General features: G+C 38.2%; 1 protein-coding gene across 1 annotated transcript in view; it reads right to left on the bottom strand.

Moving 5' to 3' along the window:
* USH2A (usherin) overlaps positions 1-27,956 on the bottom strand; it is a 714,551-nt gene that overhangs the window by 335,853 nt on the left and 350,742 nt on the right. The window contains exons 32-34 of the mRNA XM_045983172.1: positions 8,335-8,494; positions 6,835-7,006; positions 280-427 (exon numbers count right to left, since the gene is read on the bottom strand). Of these exons, the coding sequence (XP_045839128.1) occupies positions 280-427; positions 6,835-7,006; positions 8,335-8,494 (480 nt within the window). The remainder of the gene's footprint in view (positions 1-279; positions 428-6,834; positions 7,007-8,334; positions 8,495-27,956) is intronic.

The following is a 27,956-nucleotide window of genomic DNA, read 5'->3' as shown; positions in this document are numbered from 1 at the left end:
GGGAATCCTCATCTGTTCTCTCCCACGTCTCCTGGACCGTATTGAACAATAAGATGCAGTACACAAGAACTATCAAAAGGGAGCACTTTTGAGCCACCAAAATTGTGTTGTTAGCCTAAAAACTACAATCTCCTAACTACAGACAATGATACTATCTCAGGTATTTTATGTGCTAAAATGATCATTAAAAATTAAGCACCACATATAAGCTGCCATTTAGAATATTAATTTACCTTTGCTAATCATCTTTTTAACTTGAGGCCAAAAGAGTTCACTTACCATTTGGATATTCAGGCTCCGTCCAGGAGATGTGAAAGGAGCGGGGTGAGTAGGAGTGTGCTTTGGGGGCCGGCACTCCTTCAGGTATCTGTTCCTCAGTTAGGGCCTCACTGGCCTCGCTCACGGTGCACCCACCCCCTGTGCAAGCCTGGGGAGAAATGCCAAAACCACATTTCACTCTGGGTCCCAAAAGTTTTAGTGAACCTTGGAACCAGAGGATTCGTAACAAGAGTTCCAAATTCTTTGAAATACAGTTTTGCTGATCCACATCCCCCTACCCACCACCCCCCCCCCCCCGGCCCTGCCACCCCACCAAATAAATCTGTTTCAGTGCTGAGGCCTTAATTAGTTCGCTTTTTAGGACACAAGACAGCCATCTCCAATAATTAGAAAATAACCCAAAACGTATGCATGTATGAATTATAAGTACATCCTACGTTAGAGCCTAGAGATAGGGCATCTATTGCCTGGGTGAATCGCCTTGGTGAAATCAGCCTCACACAAAGTTTCCTAGAAGGAAGGAAGTGCGTGCGTGCACAGACACACACGCGTGTGCATGCACAGACACACACGCGTGTGCGTGCACTATGTGAGGGAAGCACTAGAGACTGAAACTACTTCAGGATAGAAAGACGTGATTTGGAGTCAACGAAAAGAACTACAGCAAATACAAGTGCTTTCATTGCGATAGTGTAACCAGTATGCTTAAAGTACTGCATAATTTGAAATTGAATAAAATAGTATTTCTCAGGTATCAGCAACAAAGCAGTTGTTGAGTGACTGTTTAATGGCTTACAGGGTCAAAGCACTTACTTATGTGCCAGAGGAAATGGGCTCATTACAGGGTCAACTTAAAGTGATCATAGACTCTTCCCATTCCCTAATAAGGTATTACTAATGCTATAAATGAAAACATGGATGTTAAAGATACCTGGAGGGGGGCTCATTTGGTTAAGCATCTCACTCTCGATTTCAGCTAAAGTCATGATCTCAGGGTCTCGGCATTGAGCTACGAACTCTAGGCCAGGCTCTGGACTCAACATGGAGTCTGCTTGTTCCTCTCCCTCTGTTCCTCCCCTTATCGAGGGCACATGCCCTCTCTCTGCCCCCTGCCCTGCGCTCAAATACATAAAATCTTAAAAAATATCTGGAAACTTCAGTGTGCACTCTCATAATTAACTACAAGTAATTCCGAAACAAATGTTTTAAGTGTTTTAGGAAAATATCTTTGCTACCTAACTTATTGGATAAACATTTCTCCAGGAAGCAGAGACAGACACACAGGGTTTTTCCAGACCATATTTTCTAGCAAATCTTAGCAATCATATCTTTATACAACACAGATATTTGAAAACTACATTTAACCTTTGTTCAGTATCTCTTTAGGTTCCAGTTGTAATGCACACATATTTAAAAACATTTCAAAAAGCACTAAAATTTACTGAAAACAGATTAAGAAAATGAAGCAAAAATCCTAGGACAATGTAAAAAGTAGATAAGCATTTAGTCCCTGTTCAGGGAAGGTGGATATTGCTAACATAAAAAAATTAAGACACCTCTTTCTTTCCTTGGGCCTGTCTCCTGCTTGTCAGCTTGATATTAAAGGAATAACCTTTTGGTAATTAACACAGTTGAAATTCTTTTCCCTATAAATAAGAGAGAGTTGACTTATTTTTAAAGATATTTTCCTTACGTTGCAGTATACCATTTAACAAGTTGTTGCAAATTCTTTATTCTAAGTATTCAAAGTATAAATATTAAATGGTCAGTTGCCATGGAGTTCAATCTCATGTTCCCTTGTAAGAATACAGCAGTAGCCTATACAGGATAATTTCTCATCAGCGGAAGCAAGTTTCTGGTGGGTTAAACTGTGGCTTGGGCATGAAATTGCATTAAGATTGGGACCTAATTAACCTCTGTGGATTCCCTCTAATTCTCAGCTGCAGCATGTGCATATATATGGAAGAGATAAACTATCCCCTTCCTGAGAACAGAATCTTTGCAAATAAAGAGGAATCAGTTGAACTTGTGGCCAAACCATGACTCAAAGCTCTAGGACATGTCATCGTTAGCCCAAGAAATAACTACTGGAAAATAAAATAGAAAAATTAAAAAAAAAAGACATTTCAAACATACTAAAAGTCCACTAGAAAACAAGGCAGGAAAAGAGCCCAAGTGGGACCGCTGCATTATCAAAGGGAAATGATAGAAAGAGCATTCTTTTCGGCCCTCAGAGAGACAGAAATCTATCCACTTTCAGTTCCTAGATTTTTTTTTTCCTTAGGAGGGGAAAAATGTTGGAGCATCTTATTATTAAATCCACGACGCACTGAGATTTAATTCAGATAGTCTACTCGTCACTATTATTTTTCTTATTTATGTCCTAAGACTTGTCCCCAGCTAACTCTTCCTAAAGAAATATTATAAGACATGTAATTGTGTATATTTGGAAATAAAATGTGAATTGAAATTTACTTTGTTTTGAGAATTTTGGGATGCCATTTGGGATAAATAAAGACATCCTCTGGTTTGGAAAGATTGATCTTTGGGTTATGGGCTATGTCATCTAAGATCCATAAACTCATAATTTGACAAATGGGCCTTCTAAGAATCCAAGGAGTTTACAAGAGAATTTTTCTTGCAGATAAAACAGAATTTATAAAGAGGCTGCTGAAATAAGAGAATTACCTGCAAAATATTTTGTTGTGTTTTTGTTTTTTCCACCATTCTTTTTGCATGAATTTAGAGGTGCTAAGTGAGCAGTTCCTTAAAGAAGGGAAAAAGTGCTCTTAAAGTTGCTTCCGATTGGTCGAATCTAACTGGTATTATCTAAATGAAATCGGACCGATCGCTGTCTTGTTTGAGCCACCAGCGCTGGAGGCCACCGCCTGCGATACACCTGAATGCTGGTTAAAATTCTGATTTAGAAAAACTAAACAAAATAGTGGGATTGATTAAAGACGCCTTTATGAAATGGCAAGCTCTTTGAAAGCCTCTGAGCCTTTACAATAAGGCATTTCAACCCATCTCCTATAGCTTTCCTCCGTTATAGCCATTTTTGTTAAATGACAAAGTCATACTACCACCCTGAAATGTCCACTCACTTCTGATCAAATAGGGGATTGAATTTTGGTATAAAGAAATGAGGCATCAATCAATATGTATCAATTATTTTGAAATGATGACTATTAGGAATATCTAAAGCTACCATCCTCTTTTCAATAGTTTGTTTTCAGAGTAGGCTCCGAGGATATTAAGAATGAAGCAAAAATGACTCTTAATCTCACAAAACAAACTGGGGGTTGCTGGGGAGAGGTGGGATTGGGAGAGGGGGAGGGGGCTATGGACATTGGGGAAGGTATGTGCTATCGTGAGTGCTGTGAAGTGTGTAAACCTGGTGATTCACAGACCTGTACCCCTGGAGATAAAAATACATTATATGTTTATTAAAAAAAAAAAAATTTGGAAGGGGAGGCGAACCATAAGAGACTATGGACTCTGAAAAACAACCTGAGGGTTTTGAAGGGTCAGGGGTGGGAGGTTGGGGGAACAGGTGGTGGGTAATAGGGAGGGCACGTTTTGCATGGAGCACTGGGTGTTGTGCAAAAACAATGAATACTGTTACGCTGAAAAAATAAATAAAATGGAAAAAAAAAGAAAAAAAAGAAAAAAAAAAAGAATGAAGCAAACCCTACAGCATGAAGAAAAGGAACAAGGCCATGGTATCTATAACTGATCTTTTGAAAAATTAAGCTCATCAGTTCTAAGAATCTTTCCAGGAAAGTATTTATTTATTTTAAAGATTTTATTTATTTATTTGACAGACAGAGATCACAAGTAGGCAGAGAGGCAGGCAGAGAGCGAGAGAAGGGGTGGGGAAGCAGGCTCCCTGTTGAGCTGAGAGCCCTATGTGGGACTGGATCCCAGGACCCTGAGATCATGACCTGAGCAGAAGGCAGAGGCTTAACCCCTGAGCCATCCAGGCACCCCCAGGGAAGATATTTAACACTTAACATACATCAGGAGGCAAATGTATAGCTATAATATGAAAATTATCAAGCCATACGTATCTTGCTATAGTCTGTATTACTAGCTTCTTTATTTAATTGCTGACTCACTATCTTTATTTAATTGCTGTCTCATTATCTTTATTCAGAGCTACCATACTCCACAATACCATTTGTTGAGTGTAGGGACACATTTTTCTGTTTCTTCCAGTAGAAAAAGCATATGCTTGGATCCACACAGTCCCTGACTCTGACATCCTACAGCAAATCATTTAGTTCATATCAAAAGTCTCAGATTCTTTATGAAATACATAAACTTAGTGTTCATTTATTCATTCATCCATTCATTCAAGAATTGTTCGCTGAGTTTCTAGTTCCTACCAGGCACTGTGCTTGACTCGGCAGATAGAATTTTGAAAGAGACTGTCTCTGCCTTTCAGGAGTATATAACCAAGTCAACAGGAAAAATTAAATGAAACTACTTGAAGTAACATACTGTCTCTGAGTCTAGAGTAAATCACAGTGGCTTGAATCCTCATGTATTTTCTTCTATTCTTAAGGGTTTGGTCATCTGTATGTTTTATTTTCCAGAACTTTCAATATGCTAAGACTATCTATAAAGGCAACTGCACTTGACTGAGAACCTAATGTCCATCTACTAATCTAATGACCTTGAAAGCTAGTTATTATGTTGAGACTGTGAAATATATAATAATCCTTCAATTAACCAAGATGAACCGAAATGTTCTGGTTCACTTAATTTACTGGTTATAGAATTAGGTAAAAAAAAAAAAAACAAAACACACACACTTTTTAGTTGACTACTTCCTGAAATAGATTAGTGTATTTCCTCTACTACTAAATACAGCAAAATCAAAAACAACATGAGCCAATTTATTTCCCTAACAAGAGTTAGGGCAAAGACTTCCACATCTTTATGACGTCCTGCATCGACATTACTCTGGGGCTGACAAATCTCATTTGACTCCATAGAACATTGCTTGAGATCACAAAATGATTTAGTGTCATGTAATTTTAGGGCTCAAAGAGACATTAAAAATCATCTAGTTCAAAGCCCTGATTTTAGGCTTAAAGAACATAAAAATCAGTGCAATTAAGTGAATTTGCCTTTGGTTACACAGTTGATAGCAAAATCTGAATTGAAATGGAATAGAGCGTCCTCCCAATAGCGGTATTTATTTTTCAAGATACCGCAGATGTGTAAAACATAGGAGAATTGGAGGGATTTACACTGATTGCACAGCATATCCTAAAAATTGCCTGGGGAGTAGAACTTTGTTTCATGACATTTGCCTCCTGATAAAAACCAAGAGTACAAAAATTTCTGTTTAATTTTGGTTGCTTCTAAGGAATAGAGTATTTTCTGGATTTTGATATTACCACTGTTTTGAAAATAGTGTGGATTTCTGTATTAGTTTTTGAAAATCAAAGTAATACCCTTCTTACATCTTGAGTAATAAAACTAAGTAATCAAAGATGCTGCTTCATAAGCCCATCTGCGTGCTGAACACCTAGGCACACGGAGTCAGTTCGGAATAGGATTTTTAACATTGTCTGATTGCCCTTGTTTTGGGATGTCAGGTCAGACAGTTAGCAATAGTTGAATGTAGTTTATTTTCTCGTGGTATAATATTTAGAGCATTCAAGAGCATGTTAAGTAAAATGAATGCATACACAGTGTCTACATAAATGTAAATTTATTCATAATCAAGAGCAGAATATTTTCTATGGCATTTATCAAAGCAAATATCCTTATATAGGTATTGCTATAAAATGAAGAGTGTGTTTAAAACAAATAGGGACAATCTCATGTTTATATTCAGTTATTTTCAGATGTGCTATTAAACTTAAAAAAGATTATATTTCATCAAAAAACAAAAGGAACCACTGAGTATAAATTCCACAGTAATATCAAGGTCTTTTAAAAGACCTTTGTATAAAAGTGCTATTTTGCATTAAAAAATGCTATTGTCTGTCTAAAGACCTCTAAAGTATGTTGATTCTAGGGTTTTATTAAGTGACTGTCCTTTTGAGATAGAAGTGTAATGTAAACCAGATTATAATAACAATCTAGAATATTTGGGGGTCATTCAAACCTTCATTTTAAAATATAAGACTTAAATTTTCATACCAAACATTGTTTTCCAAATGAACATAAGCTCCATAGGGAAATAACCTTATTAATTCGAGCATTTTAGAAAAAGCCCTTACCAATTATGACATTCTAGAAATAACAAAGAAGAAATAATTTCTGATAATCCCAAATTAGATTTGGGAAAAAAATCGACTGACTCAGACTGTTGTGCCATCATTTTGTGTAATACAAAATAAATATGTAGGTATTAGATTACATTCCCGTTTATGGTGTGAGGTTAGTTTTCAGTCCCAATAGCAATACATGGGTTTGCGTTTTGGGTTTTTTGTTTTTGTTTTTGTTTTTAAGTGAATGAGTGAGAGAAGATGAGACAACGGAAGAGAGAAGCAGAAGAGAAGGGAAGAGAAAGTGACAGAAGTAAAGTGAACTTACTCCCAGCTTGATGAGATATTTACTACCAGGGGACAAGTATTCCAGCAGGTGATCCTGAAAAAGTTCGGTGCTGTTATAGATGACATCCCAAACTGCAAAACCATGCGTCTGATTTGAAATATATAATATATAGCGCTCCAGAATCCCATGTATATTTCTTGGTTGTTTCCACCTGGGAATGGAAAAATATAGCATGACTATCCATCATTCCTTCAAGTCAAATCTGAAATGTGCAAGATTTTTAAAGGACGCATATGAACTTGGATTTATGCCTCTCAACACACACACACACTGAACGTTTAAAAAAAAACCAAGTAGTTATTAAACGTCTCTTCTGAATGATCTGAAGAAAATATGACATAGTACCTGCTTTCCAGTTACTTATAATTTTAATTAGCTAATAGTATAAAAACGTGTGAGTATTTAGTTTTGAACTTAAGCCATAGAACAAGAATTAAGAGAAGTAGGACATTTGAGAATTTATGAGAAACAGGAGAGAGAAACAGAGAAATAACATAATTGTTCTGAAAAAATGCAGCCATCTAATGTCAAATTAACATGCCACCCCAGAATACAGAGAAGCCGAGGACTGCAGTGCTGAAATCGTCAAATCAAACGTCATGTAAGGTGAGACACTATCTAGACATGGAAGACTGTCTGCTTGATGGATGGGATACGGTAGGCAGAAGGAAAAGTAGAGATGTTCCACATATGGCTTACATTGTGTCAGTGAACATGAGCCGGACACTTCGTAAAATAGACAGAAATTGGTAAGCTGAGAGATACTTAGAGTAGTGGGAGATCTTTTGTGTAAGTAATGCGGGCTCAGCTTAGGGCAGCCCTGAAAGCCAGGAGGACAGCTCAGACTCAGAACAACGGGGTGGAAATCATCATGTTTCCCAGTTTGAATGAATATCCTAATTTATTCAGCCCAAACTCTTCTCTTCCAGGTGGGAAAACTGAGACCGACAGAGATGAATGCAAACGAGTATTAATTGTTGCAGGAGAGGCTTTTAAGTTCTGATTCGGTATGACGGTACACCTTGCACCTCGGAGATTGGGAAATGGGTCAGAATCACTTCGTATAAAAAATAACCTGAACATGCCTCTGTGTGAAAATTCCCTTCTGACTTCAACCGGAGGGGAACAAGAAGGTCCTAGCTTATACTCAAAAAGGAAATATATATTTGGACTCTAATTCCAACTCATCACGGATGACACTCTCCTACAGAAAGCCCTAGGCAGTCCTGTAAGTGGTCAGTTCCCCTTTATTGAAGTTTGCACAGACTCTGTGTACGTACAGAGTTCAGCCTGATTGCATAGAGACGAAATGGAAATTAAGTTGGCAAGTGATAATCAAAGGTTCCCAGAACCACTGAACTAATCACTTCTATGCATTTCATCACAATAAAATTAATTTTATGTCACCAACCCTTCCCTTGATTGAGCTCACTGGGATTCTTGCATAAACCAGTGTATGACAGAGACATTTCTACTTACTGCACATGTATGGTTCTGGAATCCAGGACGGTCAGGAGTGGGGAATCCACGTGCTCTGGTGGCCTCTGTGCCGTGTACAGTATGACAAGGGAACTGTTTGTACATCCCACCCATGTGCAGGCACTGAGGACAAACCGGTGGGGTGTAAATACTGGTAAATCTAGAGGTTGGAGGAAAAAAAAAAAAAGAATTTATTTACAATCATATTTTTTATTCAGGTAGTCCCACTCCTCGTCTACATCCTCACTTCTTAGAACTGCTAAAGTAAAGCTTAAAACAAGAATCAATAGCCTTAAAAATCAATAGCAATAAGATATAGGCTGTTTTATCCATTAACTATACTACGGTTATTTTTAAATAGATAGGTGTCAGTCAAACTCTTGCTTTAACTTTTTCATTTTAACAATTTGACTGTCTTCTTGAATGCCTATGACCAGGTAAATCGCTTTCTGAGTTTAGAGCTACTTCAACTGCTCGGTTAAAAAATAAACGTGGACTCTGAGAAACAAACTGAGGGTTTTGGAGGGGAGCGGGGCTGGGGGTTGGGTGAGCCTGGTGGTGGGTATTAAGGAGGGCACGTATTGCATGGAGCACTGGGTGTGGTGCATAAACAATGAATCCTGGAACACTGAAAAGAAATAAAATAAAATGAAAAAAAAAAGAGACATTTAAATGATTTTTAAGGCATATTTGAAGACACAAGGAGTTGCTTTTGAAATGCAAATACATAACTTGTAACAATGCCTAACTCCTTTCTCCTGTCCCCCTGACCAACTATTGTTTGACCTTCAAGTTGTCCAGCTCAGTGCAAAAGCCCCTTTCTTTCTCCTAACACATCCTGCCATGACCCCCGGCACAAGGTGGAGCTATTATCCTCTCCTTGGATTTGGCTCCCACAGATATACACACACCCTGTGCAAGGCATTATAACCCTGTCAAAATCATTTGCTTACGTGACTATCTGATCTATTAAACTGAACATGGCAAGGGAAGGATTCATTTTTCATCCTCAGTATCTATCACAGTGCCTGGTACATTGTAGATTCTGAATATGTGTTTGAACAAATGAAAAAGGAACTAATGAATGAGACGATCAAGATTCAGTTGAGCTGGGTTTGGCCAATGACTGAAAGAGTGGGATAATACTCCTCCAGTAATGATCTCTCTCCCTCCCATGAACTTCCCCAGTACATTCTACCTGTCTGCCTTTATAATGGATATCGCCTTTCCTTGCATTAAAAGAAAACAATCTGTAATTTAACAATTCAATTCTGAAATACCCTGAGTACTTCAGTTACAAAGGCACTCAATAATTATTTTATTGATGAATCTAACCAAAGTGCAGTCAACTTTACCAAGATTTAAATATCATTCATACTTTTATACTACTGGAAGAAATTCTTATTTTCTGGAATATTTTTGAAATAAGTTCATCACAATTTAAGTGACACATATTTTTAAATCTCATTCAAGTTGAACCATTACAATTCCATATTTAAAAGACTAATAAAATACAACCTAATTTAGAGAAATAGCTTTTGTATTACACTAATAGCAGAACTAAATTGGAAAGGAACACTTTGATATTCATGCAAAGTATCGTCAGTTGGTTAAACATGTAGATCATCAGAAAAACGGCAAATAATTTTATGCTAAATATAGTTATTCTAGACCAAAAGAGTGGTCATCAAGAAGAGACTCATAATGCTTTGGATTCAGCTTTGTTATTGTTAAAATTTTATCCTACTGGTATTCAGTGGTACGGGCTGAGGTGGGCACCCTCCAGCGATGTGCTCAGAAGATGCGTTACAAGGACACGTTGAAGCTGGGGTTCGTGAAGGGGTATAGCATTGGTATTGCCCGGGACTGCTGGAGACATGACAGGAATAGCTGCACCGTGTGCGGGCAAGTCAGACAGAACTGGCGGACCTTCATTTGGACCAACGTTCTTTGAAACTTGCTAAGTTAAAAATCGTGAGAACAGTGATCTCATATGCTCCAATGAGTGGAAACTACTCTTTGCTGTAGGAAAAATTTCACGCAAAGAACAGCTCCTACTAGCAGGTCCAATTCTGGCCAAAATTATAACGGATTAACACGCTAACACTTTATCTTCTGCTCCGGTCTTCTCTTCACTTTCTCCTTTTGATTTGCAGGAACTTGGTGACCAGGCAGCTTCCCCTCTCTGTTATCTGTCTCAATTCCTTGCATTCCCAAGGCAGGGAAAGCTAGGGATTTTTGTTCCTAAGTCTGGTTTCAGAAGCAAAATCAAGGAGGACACAGAACCCAGAGTAAAGCAGGAATCCCTAATGGTAAGTCAGTACAATAAGGAGAAAGCTATAGTATGTGAACATCAGAATATCTCTAAGTTTTCTAAAAGAACATGCCTCTGCCGAAATTATATTCCATGGAGTGGATTCCAAGTGACTTTGGAATATTTTGCATGAGCCTCTCTTTTGGCCCTTTCAGATTGTCTTGGTCAGCTGCAAATGAGACTTGGTGCTACAATGTTCTTTGGCCAACGGACTCTGCAGTGGGGCAGTTTTTCTTGCTTCCTTACGTTCTAGCTTTTTGAGGTAGGGGTTTGGCTGCCCAGTTTATAGCTGGTGAGGAAGTCAGACCATTCAAATGTGGGCTGATGATTGCTTGTCTGTGTTTGCTGGGACTGACTTGCACATCTAAAAATCATTAGTTAATTCTTAGTTATCTCAGTTAATACTTAGTTACCATCCTCAGGCTGGTGAGGTCAGCCTGCATCATCGTCATATCATCACCTTGTAGTATCTCCTTACTACGGAATACCCCACTCCCTTTCCCACTATACCTCCATACTTTGAAGGTGACCTTGATCACCTGACTCGAACTCACCAGGGATATCTGCCTCAGATAAACAATAGCCTCCTGCAGCAATTAGTTCCAGGGTTACCTTCGATATCCAGTTTCTCCTGTGACAAAGTATCCTCCTCCATGGATTGGGAAACTTGTATGTCTATGACAGCTGGGGAATGGGGGAAACCAGGATGAAGAAGACCATCTAAGGTGTTACAGGTGAGGAAGAGAGGAGACAGCATGGTTTTAACTAAAACATCCAACAGGGTTTAAGGATGTTAGTGGTGTCTGATTGAAAAGTGCTACAGAAAACATAGAACAGAGCAAGAAAAATCAGGAATGCTGGGTAATTTTATTTATTTATTTATTTTAAAGAGTTTATTTATTTATTTGACAGACAGAGATCACAAGTAGGCAGAGAAGCAGGCAGGGGCGGGGGGGGAAGCAGGCTCCCTGCCGAGCAGAGTGCCTGATGCGGGACTCGATCCCAGGACCCTGGGACCATGACCTGAGCCGAAGGCAGAGGCTTTAACCCACTGAGCCACCCAGGCGCCCCCTGCTAGGTAATTTTAAAAGGCAAGAGTCAGTGGCGTCTTTGGCAGGAACGTGACATATTTGAGCAAAGACCTGGAACGGGTGAGAGTAAATCTGGGATTCTATGGCCAGGCCTTCCCAGGAGAGATAACAGACAGAGCAAAGTCTTGGAAGGGGGAACAAGCGTGGCATGGCTAGCAAGGAGGCCACTGTGGCTGGAGCCAAGCAAGTAAGGCAGAAAGAAGAGATGACATCAGAGATTTCATGAGGGACTGGATCATGTGAGCCTTGCAGGGCTTTGCGCAGATTTGGGCTTTTAATCTGAGATGCTGTGAGGAACGCGTGAGAGGATTTTGAACAGAACTGTTGCATGATCAGATGGATATCATGACTGGGGAATGTAGACTACAACGAGCATGAGCATAAGCATAAATCTCACTTAAGAGGCTACTGGGGTAATCAAGTAAGTGGAGGCTTGTCATAAGTGAGAAATGGTCAGATTCTGAATACGGTTTTTCCCCCCAGATTTATAAGGTATTAATGTATAACGTATATAAGATTAAGATGTACATCGTGATTATGATATCCATATATGTTGCAAAATGATTACCACAGTAAGTTTAGTTAACATTTCTATACTCTTCACATAATTACCTTTGTGTGCGTGTGTGTGGTGAGAACATTCAGGATTCACTCTCTTAATGACTTTCATGCATAAACACAGTATTGTTAACTGTGTGGACCATGCTATACCTCAGATCACCTGAATTTATCACCTTAGAGCTGAAGTCTGTACTCTTGGACTGACACCTCCTTATTCCTCTCCCCAGGGAGAGGTCCTCTGGCCTCAATCTCTTGGCAACCATGATGCTGCTCCCTAGTTCTATGAGTTAGGCTTTTATAGTCCACATAGAAGTGAAAACATGTAGTGTCTGTCTTTTTCCGTCTCACTTATTTCACCTAGCAGACCTATCCATATTGTCTCAAAGGGCAGGAATTTCTCGTTACATGGCCGAATATCATTCCTGTTTGGGTGTGTATGTGTGTGTACATGTGTGTGTGCAGTGTGTATTTGAATCTTTAAGCTTATTTTATGTTTAAATTCAACATACAAGTGAGGTAATATGGTATTTGTCTTTCTCTATGTGACTTCTTACACTTAGTGTAATATCCTTCAGGTCCATCCATGGTGCTGCGAGTGACAAGATTCCATTGTATTATGGTGTTCCATTGTGCATATATCCCACATTTTCTCTATCCTTCATCCCTCAGTGGATACTTAAGTTGGTTCCATGTCTTGGCTATTATATATAATACTGCAATGAACATGAGTATACTTACATCTTTTTGAGTTAGTGATTTCATTTCCTTTGGGTAAATACCCAGAAGTGGGGTTGCTGGGTCATATTTTTGTTCTAGTTTTAATTTTTTTAAAGATTTTATTTATTTATTTGTCAGACAAAGATCACAAGAAGGCAGAGAGACAGGCAGAGAGAGAGGAGGAAGCAGGCTCCCTGCTGAGCAGAAAGCCTGACGTAGGACTTGATCCCAGGACCCTGGGACCATTACCAGAACCGAAGGCAGAAGTTTTAATCCACTGAGCCACCCAGATGCCCCTAGTTTTAATATTTTGAGGAAGCTCCATGCTGTTTTCCATAGTTGCTGCATTCAATTTACATTCTTAGCTACAACATACAGGAGTTCCTTTTTCTCCATCTCCTTACCAACACTTGTTATTTTGTGCCTTTTTGATGATAGCTGTTCTAACAGATGTGAGGTTCTTTGCAAATCCCTTAGATTTGCATTTTCCTGATGATTAGTCATGTTGAGCATATTTTCATGTACCTATTAGCCATCTATATGTCTCTATTTGAAAAATACCTACTGAGATCTTCTGTCCATTTTTTAATTAGACTGGCTTTTTTATTTGTTTGTTTTGTTATTGAGTAGCATGAGTTCTTTATACAATTTGGATATTAGCTCCTTATCAGACACATTATTTGCAAGTACTTTCTCCCATTCAGTATGTTGCATTTTCAATTTGATTTTTCTCTGTGCAGAGCTTTTGAGTTTGACGTAGTTTCACTTATTGATTTTTGCTTTTGTTGTCTTTGATTTTGGTGTTAGAACCAAAAAATCATCACCAAAACCTCTGTCTTGGGGCTTATTACTTATGTCTTCTTCTAGGAGTTTTATGGTTTCAGGTCTTGCATTCAAGTTTTGAGTGCACTGAGTTAATTTTTGTGAACGGGGTAAGATGGTGGTCCAGTTTCATTCTTTTGCCTGTGGCTGTCCAGTTTTCCCAACACCATGCATTGAAAACATAGTCCTTTTCCATTGTATATCCTGGGCTCCCTTTTATGAATTAGTTGGCCATATATGCATGGTTTATTTCTGGGCTCTGTATTCTGTTCCATTGATATACATGCCTGTTTTTTTGCCAATAGCATCCTGTTTTGAATACAATAGCTTTGTAATATATTTTGAAATCAAGTAGTATGATGGCTCCATACAGGGAGTCCGCCTAGGACTCAGTCTAGTGCTCTACAGGCCAGCTCTGGGGTCGTGAATTAGGTGCTCACTTTATTCTCCATCACTCATGGGGAGAGTCTTGGTCTGTGCTGGGCTGTCTGGATTTGGGGCAGGGATAAATGCAAGTACTGTGAATTGATCTTTCCTACTCTCCTTAATGTATCTTTTCTTATTTCTGTGCTTTATCCAAGTGTTATAATACCTTATTTGGAAATCTTGGCTCTTGTGAAGATAATTTTATGTGTGAATAGTTGTTCAAACTGATGTTTCTGGGCAAGGGTCTGGTGTTGGGGGATTAGTGGATCAAACCAAGAAGTCCCTATTCTGCCATTTTGCTGAAATCACTCAAAAGGATCTCTGGGTATGTTTTAAAGACAAAACTACAGGATTCCTCAGTGCACTGTAGATAGAGTATGAGAGAGGGAGGAATCAAAGCTGACTCCAAGGTTTGGCCTAAGCAAAGGCAAGAATGAAGTAACCATTAATTTGGTTGAAAAAGATCACAGAAGAAAACAAGTATTGAAGAGGAAGATAAAGAGTTCATGTTTTAGACATGGCAAGTTTGAGACGTTAACTAGATAAACAAATGGAGATGTCAATTATGAAATTTGAATATTAATTTCAAATTTCAGGAAAAAGTACTGGGCTGGGATATAATTTGAGATATCATCATATATATTATATTTAAAGTGGATGGAACATTAATAGAGCAAGTGCAGATAGAAAAGAGAAAAGGTAAACGGATTCAAATATTTTGGTAGATTTTCCTTTTTCTGGGAGTAAAGCACAAATCAACTAAAGAAACCAAATCAAATCAAATCAAAACAAAACAAAACAAAGAGCAACCAGTAATGTATGAGAAAAACAAGAAGATTATAGTATCTGGAAGTCAAATAAATCAAATGTTGTAAAGGTGATAAATCGAAACAAGATGAGGACTATAGCTTGATCAGTGTTTAACAATATAGCAGTCATTGCATTTGTGCAATAAAGTTTCAGTGAAGTTTTGGGTGTCAAAGCCTGACTCAAGTGAGTTTGTGAGAGAATGAGAGACAGTGAATATATATCTATATATACACGTGTATATATATATATATATATATATATATACACACACACACTCATAAATATATCTTTTATATATCTATATAAGAATAATATATATAAGAATCAGAGATAGTGAATATAAAAAACTCCTTCAAGAAATTTTATTGTAAAGTAGGAAAGTGAGACAACAGAGAGAAGGTAAGTAGAGTCCAGGGATTTTATTTTTTATTATTTTTTGTTTTTTTTTAGATTTTATATATTTATTTGAGAGACACAGATCACAAGTAGGCAGAAAGACAGGCGGAGAGAGGGGGGAAGCAGGCTCCTGGCCAAGCAGAGAGCCTGATGTGGGGCTCAATCCCAGGACCCTGGGATCATGACCCAAGCCGAAGGCAGAGGCTTTAACCCACTGAGCCACCCAGGCACCCCGAGTCCAGGGATTTTATTTTATTTTTTTAAAAGGTTTTATTTATTTATTTGACAGACAGAGATCACAAGTAGACAAGAGGCAGACAGAGAAAGAGGGGGAAGCAGGCTCCCTGCTGAGCAGAGAGGCCAATGTGGGGCTCGATCCAAGGACCCTGGGATCATGACCTGAGCCGAAGGCAGATGCTCAACCCACTAAGCCACCCAGACGCCCTAGTCCAGGGATTTGAAAAAGATAATTTAAATGAGATAAAAATTATTTTGTATGTTGATAGGAATGACCCCACAGAGAGGACAAAATTAGTAATGGATGAAAGAGGAGAGAATTATTGGAGCTTTGCCTTAATTACATGAAAAAATGGAATCTAGTAAGAAGAGGAAGATTTGGACTTAGAGCAAGGACAGATACTTTTTAGTTATGAGAGAGAAGGCAGACAACATGGGTTTGAATTCTGGTTGCTGGGTGGAGGGTCATGGGAGTGTATGGGATTTATCTTATAACTGCTTCAATTTTCTCAGTGAAGAAAGGACCAAGATCATTAGTGAAGAGTGATCTTTTGATTCCCTAGAATAATACACTGCTGTGGGCCCTCTATTTCTTTTAGAATGAAATCTAATAATGGTCAATGAAATACTAGTTGACTTAACACCTGTCTACTTCTCCTCATTCCTTCTATACACTAGACATATTTCTGTTCCTTTAACTCTACAATGTCACACCTCCAGGCCTTTGCAGATACGATTCCTTCTAGCTGAAATCTGTTTTCTCCTTTTTTATACTTGGCTGAGTTTTTCTCATTCTTCAAGTTCATCCTCCTCTGGGTGTTCTCTCTTGATAATCCAAGAGTGTGCCTATCACCATCCCTAGACACTCACTGTCATATTGCCATGTTTAGTTACTTACTGTAATTACCAAAACATGTCAGAAATTGCCACGTTATTTATTTCTTGACTTTATACCCCTTCCAGGGGGACGTAAACTCCTTGAGTGGAGACAGATTTCTTTTTTTCTTTCATGTACTCTACAATATCTCCAGGACTGATATAATGTCTACCTAGCATAGTTTGCCCATAAACGGGTAAGACCAGAGGGAGACCTCTATGTCCCTTACCCAGACTGCCAACTTTTTCTCAGAAATAGAATAACATCTAAAAATCTCTAAGAATTTAATTAATTGTTAGGTGAATAAAGGGCCTGTAATTGTGAGATGAAAGAGATTCACTATTGAAAAAAAAAAAAAAAGGAAAGAAAAAGGCAAAGCTGTGTTTGCCTGAATGCCAGAGCATTATTTTCAAACATGAGCTCTTCATAAGAAACATGGACTAGAGATACACCACAATGTCAACAGTGTTTTTCTCAGAGTGAGGGCATAAAGAAAATTTAAATCTTATTTATTTTTTGGTTACATATACTTTTCAAATTTTATTATATATATGTATAGACACGTATAGATGGAGACAGGACAGCCATAACTTACCAATATCATTATTTAAGAAACTGTAGACCTAGTTGATACATGCCCTCTTATACCTTTTATGTCATACTTCTCCTTTTCCTCAATGACTTCAGCATTGGCTCAGTTTTCTTTTCAATTATAATTCCTTTTTGGCAATCCCAACATCCTCAATAATGACTCATCTCTGAATCTGGCTTCACTTTAACTTCCTCAAATGTAATGTCTTCACCTCTACTTCATCTGTTCGACATTCAGCACAGTTATACCCACTACATGATCATCTTTGGAACTATTTCCAAGATTCTTAATCTAAAATCTAACCTCTCTGACGACAAACGGATAGCCTTCCACCTCTTTCTCTTGTCACATCAATTCAGTCTCTCCTTTGTCACCATACAACATCTAGTCTCTTAACAGCTTCTCATTTTCTAACTCTTTGCAACATTTGCATTTTCCTTGATATGATCTTTGATCATCCCCTTCAGAGCCATGCTCTCCAGCTCCCTAGAGATGTTCACCACTCCAGGTGACATCAGTATATGCTCTCCCAATTCCTAGCTCTGGATAAACCTCACCATCTCATTTCTTGAATGCTTCTCATACCTCTGAGATGTGAATGGGAAATACTGCTAACATATTGAAGGAGTCTACTAGAATTTTAGGTTTTCCAATTTCAACTGGACCCTTGGCACTCCTCAGTAATAACTGTCTTCTCTTATTTCTTTCTTCATTATACTCATCTTTTCTTTCCTCCTCCGATGTTTTGGTCAGTTCTCTACATGAACTGAGTGGTGTCTAAAACTGGAGCCCTTAGCTATAGCTCTGTCCTCTGAACCCCTACAATGCTTGATATCAGTGCCACAGGGGCTGAGATCAATATGGCTGTTATATTAACCTATTTTGTTTCCTTCTGTCCTTCCCTGCCCCCCCATTTTTCCCTCATTTAGATTCTCATCTAAATTTCCCTCAATTAAATTATAAGTCCAGAGTTTATAAAATAGGTACTATCTATAAAACAGAATGTGGTTGGCTGGTTAGGGAGCAGAAAGAGCAAGAGAAACTTCCTGAACAGAGTCATTGAGGGGAAGAGAGACTACTCAGGGTTTACATATAATGTTGGGAAAACCAACATATTCCCTTACTTGCACCACTTCAGATTTCCCAGAATGATGGAATAATGATGGAAGACATGTACTAGGAGGGGCCTCCTGCCTCCTGTTTCCAAGATAGTCCCAGGGGGGTGACAATCCCAGTTAAAGAAATGACCTTGGGGTATATATACAGAAAACAGTGCAAGGATTTCAGTTTCCCAAGTGTGATACGGAAGCAATAAAGGGACCTCCTGGATCTGGGTGAGATATCTCAACATGATCTTTTTGCAAAGAAAAGGAAAGTGTCATAGATGGCCACACTCCAAATGCCAAGAAACTATGTAAGACTCTGGAAGGTTTCTCACCATCAGAGAACAGGAGTGGGACCCCTGAGAATGACTGTGATTCTCTTACTACAAAATTTTATGGGGGGGAAAGTCACTTATCAAGTGTAGCTACAGAAGTAAAGATATAAACAGTTACATAGAAACAGAGATACAGGTAGATGTCTTATGGACAGATCTGTAAATGTTCCACACACAGTGCATAAACATTGATGCTTATGATGACTATACAGCCAAGATTTTTCAAGCCTATGCAGAACTAAAAATTTTTTCAATTGTTTTCCTTAAGATAATTCATGTGTGCACACAGACACAAATTTGGTGGGCCACGCTTCTAGTTTGGGAAATCGGATCTGATGGGTATGCCTTTCCTACAACAGGAATTGAGGATTTTCTCTTGATTCTGAGAATTTAAAAACTATAAACTCAACAGTGCAAAGAAAGCCAGACTGATTAAATAGCTTTTTTGACTTCCAAGTCATTTTTATGCCGATACTGTCCACCCCGAAGTGGATTATTCTCAATGTATTTCCATAAGAAGATGAAGTGTCACTCGTGTCCTTTGAATAATGAGGCATGAAAAAAAGAAAGGGATAATATCTAACATGATACATGGGAGAGGGAGCTGCACAGGTGGCCCGACTGGGAACTCCTTGGTGAAACAAGAAGAGATGTGAGCAAAAGGGGGAAAAAATTACAGAAGAAAAGAGGCAGCAGCATCAGGTGGGGGAAAAAAGAGCAGGTGTCTGAAAAGGAACAAATGGAATGAGGGTTTTCCTTAAAGAGTTAATTTTAAAAAGTGAAAAGGAGGGTTACAGGGGAGCCAGGTCTAAGGCATTATTTGGGAATGAGCATACACAAAGCCACCAATTTATAATGTAAAGCAAAGAGGACTATAATGATAACTCTCTCCTTCCTGCCTAACTGCAACTGATTCGGTAATCTGTCTCTACAGTCGCGATTAGGCCCTTCAAGGGGAATGCAATGGATCAATGGATTCGAAGAATTGCAGGTATGTACACAAATCCGAGTCGAGGAAATGGAAGGTGGGGGAACCCTGAAAACATAAGGCCACTGTTTGTCAGAGCCCCTTAGCAACAACATCTTGTTTTCCATTTGCTTGATTGCATCATTTGCATAAGATCAAACACAGGGAGTTGTAGACAGGGAAAAACAGATCGCTCTAATATGCATTAGAAATGGATCCACAGACATCATCCTAAGACGTGTTACATGGAAACGCATCCCAGCGCATGGAAACCTCACCGATTACTGTCAAGCAAAGTATAATTTACAATACCGGCCATGAATTATATGCTATTTTACGATTGATTTCATGCTGTTGTTCAGAGAATTTCATTGATCTCAATTTACAAAATGAACCAATAAGTAGGCAATGATTTTCTTTTAACTCCTGGTGTAAACTGAGGAATTTATACCTTATTGGTTTCTCCCACTGGAAAATTAAAATGCAGTTGTTGCTTCTTCCGTCTCTAATGTATGTTATCTAGTTGCTTTTCTGACAACCTCCCAGTATCATTTTGTAAATGAAAAACACAGATTCTTCCTGATTTTCTTTTCTCCTGTCTATGCATCCTTCCCACAAATCATCACCGGGATGTTTAAAAATGTTGGAACAGTCTAGGCAACTCCTGACCACATCTCCTTCTGTCATTTGGTATTCCAACCTGAGAAGCACTGCCAGGTTATGGTTCAGTGAGAACACATCTTAGGCAGCAGACCTCAGAGGTGGTGTGTTTTCCACAGATGCCTGGAAAGCAATGAGCTATGCCACAATGCACGTGGAATGTCAGGTTGCATTCATCTCTGCCACTGTGTAGCCCTTGCTTCACGATTGCTTCCTCAGCCTTTTGATTCCAGAAAATCAGATTCTGACCTTATAATTAATAAAAACGGAGGCTTTCTTCAGCCTCTACATCATTGCTCTTTGCTCTTCAAAGAAGCCGAAATTTGCAACACGCTTCTCTTGGTCAGGTGAGCAAGGAACCACCACTAACATCCCATCCTGTGCTTTCAAACTAATTTGCAGACCTAGAATCTCTCTGCCCCGATAAGTCCTCATAATTACAACTGCACCCAAATAACGTTACTCAACAAATTTTCTATTTGTGTTTGTAATATTCTCCACCTCATCAGAGAAATCCACAGCTCTCCCTTTCATCAAAACCTTGTCCAAAGTTTGTCTTAGACATGGAGCATCACCTGACCCCTTCATGTGTGTGTTATGTGTACTCTATTTAGCTGCCTTCCTTGTAAGTCTCCCTTGTGAGCATCCTCAGATGAGTTGTCTAAGTATTTATTCATGGTATAAGTTCTTTGAGAACAAGGATGCATCATCTTCTTATAGGCATCCCCTATGACTTCTAATACTTTGGACCCTCCTGATGGTTGAATAGCAAAAACTTCATTGTGATAAGAAAACTGGTGGTAGGGAAAACCTGGTCCTTCCATCAGGATAGCAGCACATGATGGGGGAGCCCAGCCTGCTGGGAGTTGTCAGTCACTAGTTTGGAGGAAAAAAAAGGAATCATTACTGTCAGTTGTGATAATGAGGGACGATGCTGCCTCATTTTCCTCTTTTCTTCTCTGGCTGGTTAGAACAAAAGGCTTCCATGCAAAACTCCTTAGGCTGACAGCATTCTTATCCAGCTGTCTTCCAGTCTGGCTTTCTGAGCATCTCTAATACCTGATTTGTAATGCTGTATAGTATATTGAGCCCAGGGTTGTTTTTCTTGGTTACTTTTATAATATAACCCTAGAGCAGTGCTCTCTTCTCTCTCTTTCTCTGTTTTTCTCTCTCTCTCTCTCTTTCTCCCCTTACACACACACACACACACACACACACGCATGCGCACGTGCGCGCACACACACTCTAACTTTCCACCTACTCCTCCACCTTGCCTCTGGATAAGAGATACAGAATTAAGGAGTCAGTCACAGGCTTACAATTTTCATAAATGCTTTCCACTCACAAACCAAAGAGGAGAAAATTGAGATACACTTCCAGGAATCTTTTCTAAACAGATTTGAGTTGTACAACTTAACTAAATATTTCTTGCAAAACTAGGGGATTTCCTCTCAGACTTAGGTGGACATTTGCTACTCTCATATTCTTTAATAACCTTAGGAATCAGTTAACATACTGCAAGACAATATTCTACTCATGTGACATACTGTTAAACAACAGAGGTTAATGAGACATAATGAGAATAATGATGTGTCTAGCTATCTGTAGCATGAAAAGAATAAATTTATGAACCTACACTCCCCCCAAAAATGATATTGAAGGTAAGATGCTGTTAGTTCAGTAACAACAATGGCTATAACATTGACTACATACTGTTTGACAGGCCCTGTTAAAAGTTTTATACTCTCATTTATTTTAAGTCGCAAAATAACTCTGAAACAAGTACTGTTATTCCCAATGTACAGATAACAAAATTCCAGCTCAAAGAGATCAGCTGTGTAAGACCCTATATGAGGACCAGAAGCCACCTGAATTCACTCTGAAAGCAGTGCAGCCTTGAGGCTGGCGGTGCCCATGGCCAGACCATTATTTCCAAGGGGACTCCACCCAGTTCACACCTGCACTGCTAGCTTAGTAAAGGATCACATGAGAATGGTTTTCATTGAAGACCCATTGCCAATTCTTAAATATTAATTTAATGCTTTTCTAACTTAGCCCTATATTGGACACTGTGTGATATGACATGCTCAGATATGCTATGTGTGATAATGATATGTTGAGAAAATTGTTCCTGCATATAAGAAGAGAATGTGTAAAATGAACACAATGGATTCTCAACTTAAATTGTAACGTTAGGGTATAAATAAATATCCTATTAGAAGTATGCTTTTACATCAACCTGTGAAAATGCAATGCATCATAAGCAACCACTGTGTTTATAGAAGCTGAAGAAGTCTTCAGTGTCACAGCTAGAAGTATTCTGGCCCATTATAAGACTTACTGAATTCTCTATCCTGGAGCGATTTCCATAAAATGACAGGTTTTTCTCTTTTAAAACAGTAATTTTCAAAGAAAGGTCTGTTGACATTCCTCCAGGAAAAACACTTGTATTATAAGTGTTCACACTATGATAGTATCTAACTTTTTATTTCTGAAATAATATCTTACTGATGATTTTAAATAAAGTAATAGGTCTGTGATGGTTAAATTATGTATCAACCTCACCAGGCTGTGGTGTCCACTTGTTTGGACAAACACTCGTCTAGATGTTGCTGTGATTAATACTTAATAATCTGTTGACTTGAAGTAAAGAAGATTACTCTCCATCATGGGGTGGGCCTGATCCAATCAGTTGAAGGCCCGAATAGCAAAGGCCGATGATGTGTCCCATGTAAGAAGGAATTCTGCCTTAAGACTAAGTTCACAGAAATTCTGTTTCTAGCCTGCTGGTGTGTCCTGCAGATTTTGGACTCAAGACTACAGGTTGGATCTCCTACTTGCTGAGCAGACCTACAGATTTCAGTTTTAGACTTGCCAACCTCTACAATCATGTGAGTCAATTCCTTAAAATACAAATAAAAATTCCCTTCCCATCTTCACCATTTTACTCTAATATAACATCTGTGGTCCCTCATAGAAAAAGAACCTCATCTTGACTGTAAGGTATATGTAGATTTCTCTGGGTGAATATTACAGAGTTGTTGGCCAGTCTACTTTGCATGAGAACTGGAAACTAGCATTCCTGGCACAAGGAGCAAGTTTGGCAGTCATGGAAGGAAGGAACAAATCTGGGTGTACTCTGGATTCAGATATATCTGTGAATTTTAGGACAGCTCATAAGATGGCCTGACAGAAGACCGTTTGTGTTATAAACTGGGTAAGATTTAGGAACATTTGCTTCTGATGCTCAGAGAAGATGTTTAACCAGAGCAAGGCCATGGATATGAGTTACTGTGACACTTGGCCAACTGGTGTCAGGCATGATCCTAAGTACATGTGAGAAAACCCACATGATTCCCCAGAAATGCATGAGGATTATTAGTTTGCAGAAGGCAGAGATCAACTAGCAGGTGAGGGTGATGAGCAAGTAAAATATGAGTATTAGAACTAATGAGACTTATTATATATATAGATACATGAGGCCTGGGAAAATCTGACATAAATATATCTATGTCCATCTATCCATCCATCCATCCATAATCCCTTAATCTATATCCACTTCAGGGTATAATCAATGGCAGCTCACTGTATCAAATTTATACTTTGGGGTACTCTATGTTTCTTTTTTCTTTTTTAAAGATTTTATTTATTTATTTGACAGAGCAAGAGAGTGTGGGGGCAGGGGAGGAGCAGACAGAGAGGGACAAGCAGACTCTATACTGAGCACAGAGCTGGTTCCACCCCATGACCATGAGATCATGACCTGAGCCAAAATCAAGACTGAGGCTTAACCAACTGAGCCACCCAGTTGCCCCAAGACTCTGTATGTTTGTTAGATAGAAAATGTCTTTACAGCATGGATTCAGGAGAGGGAAGTGAAAATTGATATACTTTACAGGTGATAGAGACAGGAGAGCTGGATCTTTTGTCTTCTTGTATAACCCCAAACCAACAATCTCTCCATTCCCTCTCAAAGACTGCTCAAAACAAATAAAAATAAAAAAACTGAAAACAAAACAAAACAAATTAGAGTAAGATATTGTCATTGGCCTTAAGAAGAGAAAATAACAAAACTTCATTTGAGTAGTTAGAGAGATAGAGGGATAGACAGATATGGTCACACATTAACCATATTTTCATTAGTTAATATGGTATAATGATACAGATGCAAGACAATATAATGGAATCCAGAATTGCCTGGCTCTGCCTAACATAGCAGAAATATACATGAACGTTACATTTAGATGTAAATCATTTAGAACAATACTTAATAAAGAATAGTGTTATGTATTTGTTAATTAAAAATAATGTTAGGGACACCTGGGTGGCTCAGTCTGTTGAGCGTTTGGCTCTTGGTTTCAGCTCAGGTCCTGAAATTGAGATTGATTGAGTCCCAGAGGCTACCCTTTGATCAGGGAGTTTGTCTCCCCACTCTTTTCCCCTGCCTTCCTCCTGCTCAGGCTCTCTCTTTCCCTAAAATAAATTAATAAATCTTAAAAAAATAATGTTAATAAACATGGTTATGCCCTAATTTATATAATGATTTGCATTCTTCTAATGTTTTCATGAAACTAGTTTTTGTTTTTTTAGATTTAGGGGGTAGCTATATGTAGGCACATGGTATGAGATTAAACTAGTAGAGTACAAAATAGTACAAAATGAAAAGCAAACATTTTCCTCACATTTCCAGCTCCTTAAAATTGCCAACACTGGAATAAGAAGCTCTCACACAACATGAGATGGCTATCATGGGCTTCCTTGATAAAATGGGGAGTAGCTGCATCGAAGTTCGGCTAATAACCATATAATAAATTTCGTTCTTTCTGTCTTTCTTTCCAGACAAAAACCTTAAATATAATTGGATGACACTATAGAGAAAGGAAACCAAAAAAAAAAAAAAAAAGAGAGAGAGAGAGAGAGAAGACATCACTAAGGACCTAGTTTGGAGTTTGGAGTGTTGATTAGGGTGAACATGATTGAGTTACTGAAGTTTCAGGCCCCGTTTCTTCATCTCATTAAAAGGAATTTATATCATGTGTAACATCTCTCCCTGTAATTGTTGTGAAGATAAGCTAAATAGCCATAAACACATTTCATAAAGAAGAGTTTATCACACAGGTAAGACATAACAATTTTAAACCATTATCAAAAACAGCAGAGCCTGATTCTTTATATTTAAATGTGATTGCTATTAATTAATGCTCATAAATACTGGGAATGATACTTACATGCACTTTCTTCCTTTCAGCTATATCACCATTACAATTGGTTGGAAGTCTGACACTTTTCATAAGTTAATGGAATAGCGTTTCTCTCCTTGTGTTTGAAAGGATTTGTCTGGGTCTCAAATGGCTAATAAACCTGTATGTTTGGTTTTACCTTTAAAATAATTGAGATAATCATTCTATTTAGGCCAAATGTACCCTTTTGATCCTAAGTGCCCATCAAAATATCCAGTGCAGTTATTTCCTAACAATGCTGTCCTATTTTTAATAAAATCTGTTAAAAAAAATGTTTATCATGTAATTGTGTAAAACCCCAGATATATATATTTTTAGCTAGGATATATTTTTTTAGCTAAGTCCAAAACATACAATCAATTTCTTGTGAAAGGAAGCATATATATTTGATTTAATATACATAAATATAGCTTTTTTGTCATTTCCTTATTTATTCACTCCATGAGTGTTTGCTGAGCATCTGCCATTGGCATCTACTATGTGATTTATATGCTACGATACAGCAGATAACAAGATGCATACAAGATATTTTCTTCTGGGGGCGCCTGGGTGGCTCAGTGGGTTAAGCCGCTGCCTTCGGCTCAGGTCATGATCTCAGGGTCCTGGGATTGAGTCCCACATCGGGCTCTCTGCTCAGCGGGGAGCCTGCTTCCCTCTCTCTCTCTCTCTGCCTGCCTCTCTGTCTACTTGTGATCTCTCTCTGTCAAATAAATAAATGAAAAATCTTTAAAAAAAAAGATATTTTCTTCTGAACTACGCATTGCTCTGGATTATGTTTTCCAAATTTCAGAGATCCTGTGTTTTATCTGGTAAGGATATTTATGCGATACTAATGATTCTAAAGCACTTTAATTTCTATAGCTTCAATAAGTCTTAATAGAAAATGGTAAATGGTTTGAGAAGAATATCTGTGCAAAATTACAAATTATAGTGTATCTCCTATGATAGGAACTGAATTACTTATAAGAAGAATGAATCTATGAAGAACTAAAGTCTCACTGATTAACAACAAATTACAATGAGAATATTTGCACCAAAATACGTACAAACACAAAATTGAAAATAATGTAGGATTAGCATCCATGTCTTGCTATTAGTCCCCCAAATGCTCACATTTCCAGGCTCTTCAGTTTTTATCATATTTCACAGGAAGTCACATGTACAAATAAGTCATGAAAGAGTTGATAAAATACGACTCAGGTATTTGTTTATTTAGCCTACTATACCCATCAGATGGAGAGAAATACATATATATCCATTTAATCTATCTTAGAGCAAACATCTCTCTGTCTCTTTATATTTGGTGAATAGCCTCACTGTCACTGAAATTATAACAAACTTTTATTAAACCTTTCATAGTGGTAATTTCACAAGATTTTTATTTCCCTAATTACACTCTGAAATCCTCCTTTTAGAAATACTTTTATTAATGTTTGCTCAATGTAACTATTTATGAGCTAATTTTATTTAGGCACATCTTTTAAGGTAGTATATTTCTTTACAGTGATAGAGTTGACTATAGCTCTCATCAAAACAAAAAATTTCAAAAAGGGAGCCAACTATAATTTATAAAATGCCCCCCCCCAAGTGGAAGAATTCTACAGATGCTGAATTTTAGAAATGCTCCTCAAAAGTTTGTTGGAGTTTGGTTTATACTAAAGGTATATAGCGTTATGGAAAACATTTATTTGATTTATATTTTAAAAACCAAGCTTAACTTGATAGCAGTGATTCAGCTGAGGAGGAAAAATCTTTTAAAATTATCTATATAGTCTTTTCAACACCCAGAGTTCCAACCTAATAGAATTTATGACCGGCATCCTCTTGATTTTTGCATAATAGAGCTACACAAGTGGCAGAAAGCGACTTTCTAATCTCCCTACATGAAATAGATATTCAAATACTTGCATATTTGGTAGCATATCCCTAGGAGTAGCTGGACTTGTATACATTTCCACAGCACAGTGAAAAAAAATATGGAGGGCAATGCAACAATATCATCTTTGCAAAATAGCCTTTAAAAGTTGGGATATGGAAGACAAACTTTCTTAAACTCTACTGGATTTTTTTTTTCTGACTCAAAACTCTTTTTCTCCTGTTCAAGGTTTGAATGCAACTGGGAAGTGTAGTAAACACAGGAATGGGATTTTTAGTCAAGCAAGCAGGATGCCTTCATCTAAGTCTTAAGTCATACATAACTTCTCTGAAGTTTTCCATCCAGAGTAAAACAAGAATTTTAATTTATTTATTTTAAAGATTTTATTTACTTATTTGACAGAGAGAGAGAGAGATCACAAGTAGGCAGAGAAGGGGAAACAGGCTCCTCACTGAGCAGAGAGCCTGAAGCGGGTATCCATCCCAGGACCCTGAGATCATGACCTGAGCTGAAGGCAGAGGCTTAACCCACTGAGCCACCCAGGTGCCCCAAGACTTTTATTTTGAAAATACGTGTCGGGGCACCTGGGTGGCTCAGT

Source organism: Meles meles, chromosome 17 (genome assembly GCF_922984935.1).
Source record: "Meles meles chromosome 17, mMelMel3.1 paternal haplotype, whole genome shotgun sequence".
Taxonomy (NCBI): domain Eukaryota; kingdom Metazoa; phylum Chordata; class Mammalia; order Carnivora; family Mustelidae; genus Meles; species Meles meles.
This window is presented reverse-complemented; position numbering and strand designations above follow the sequence as displayed.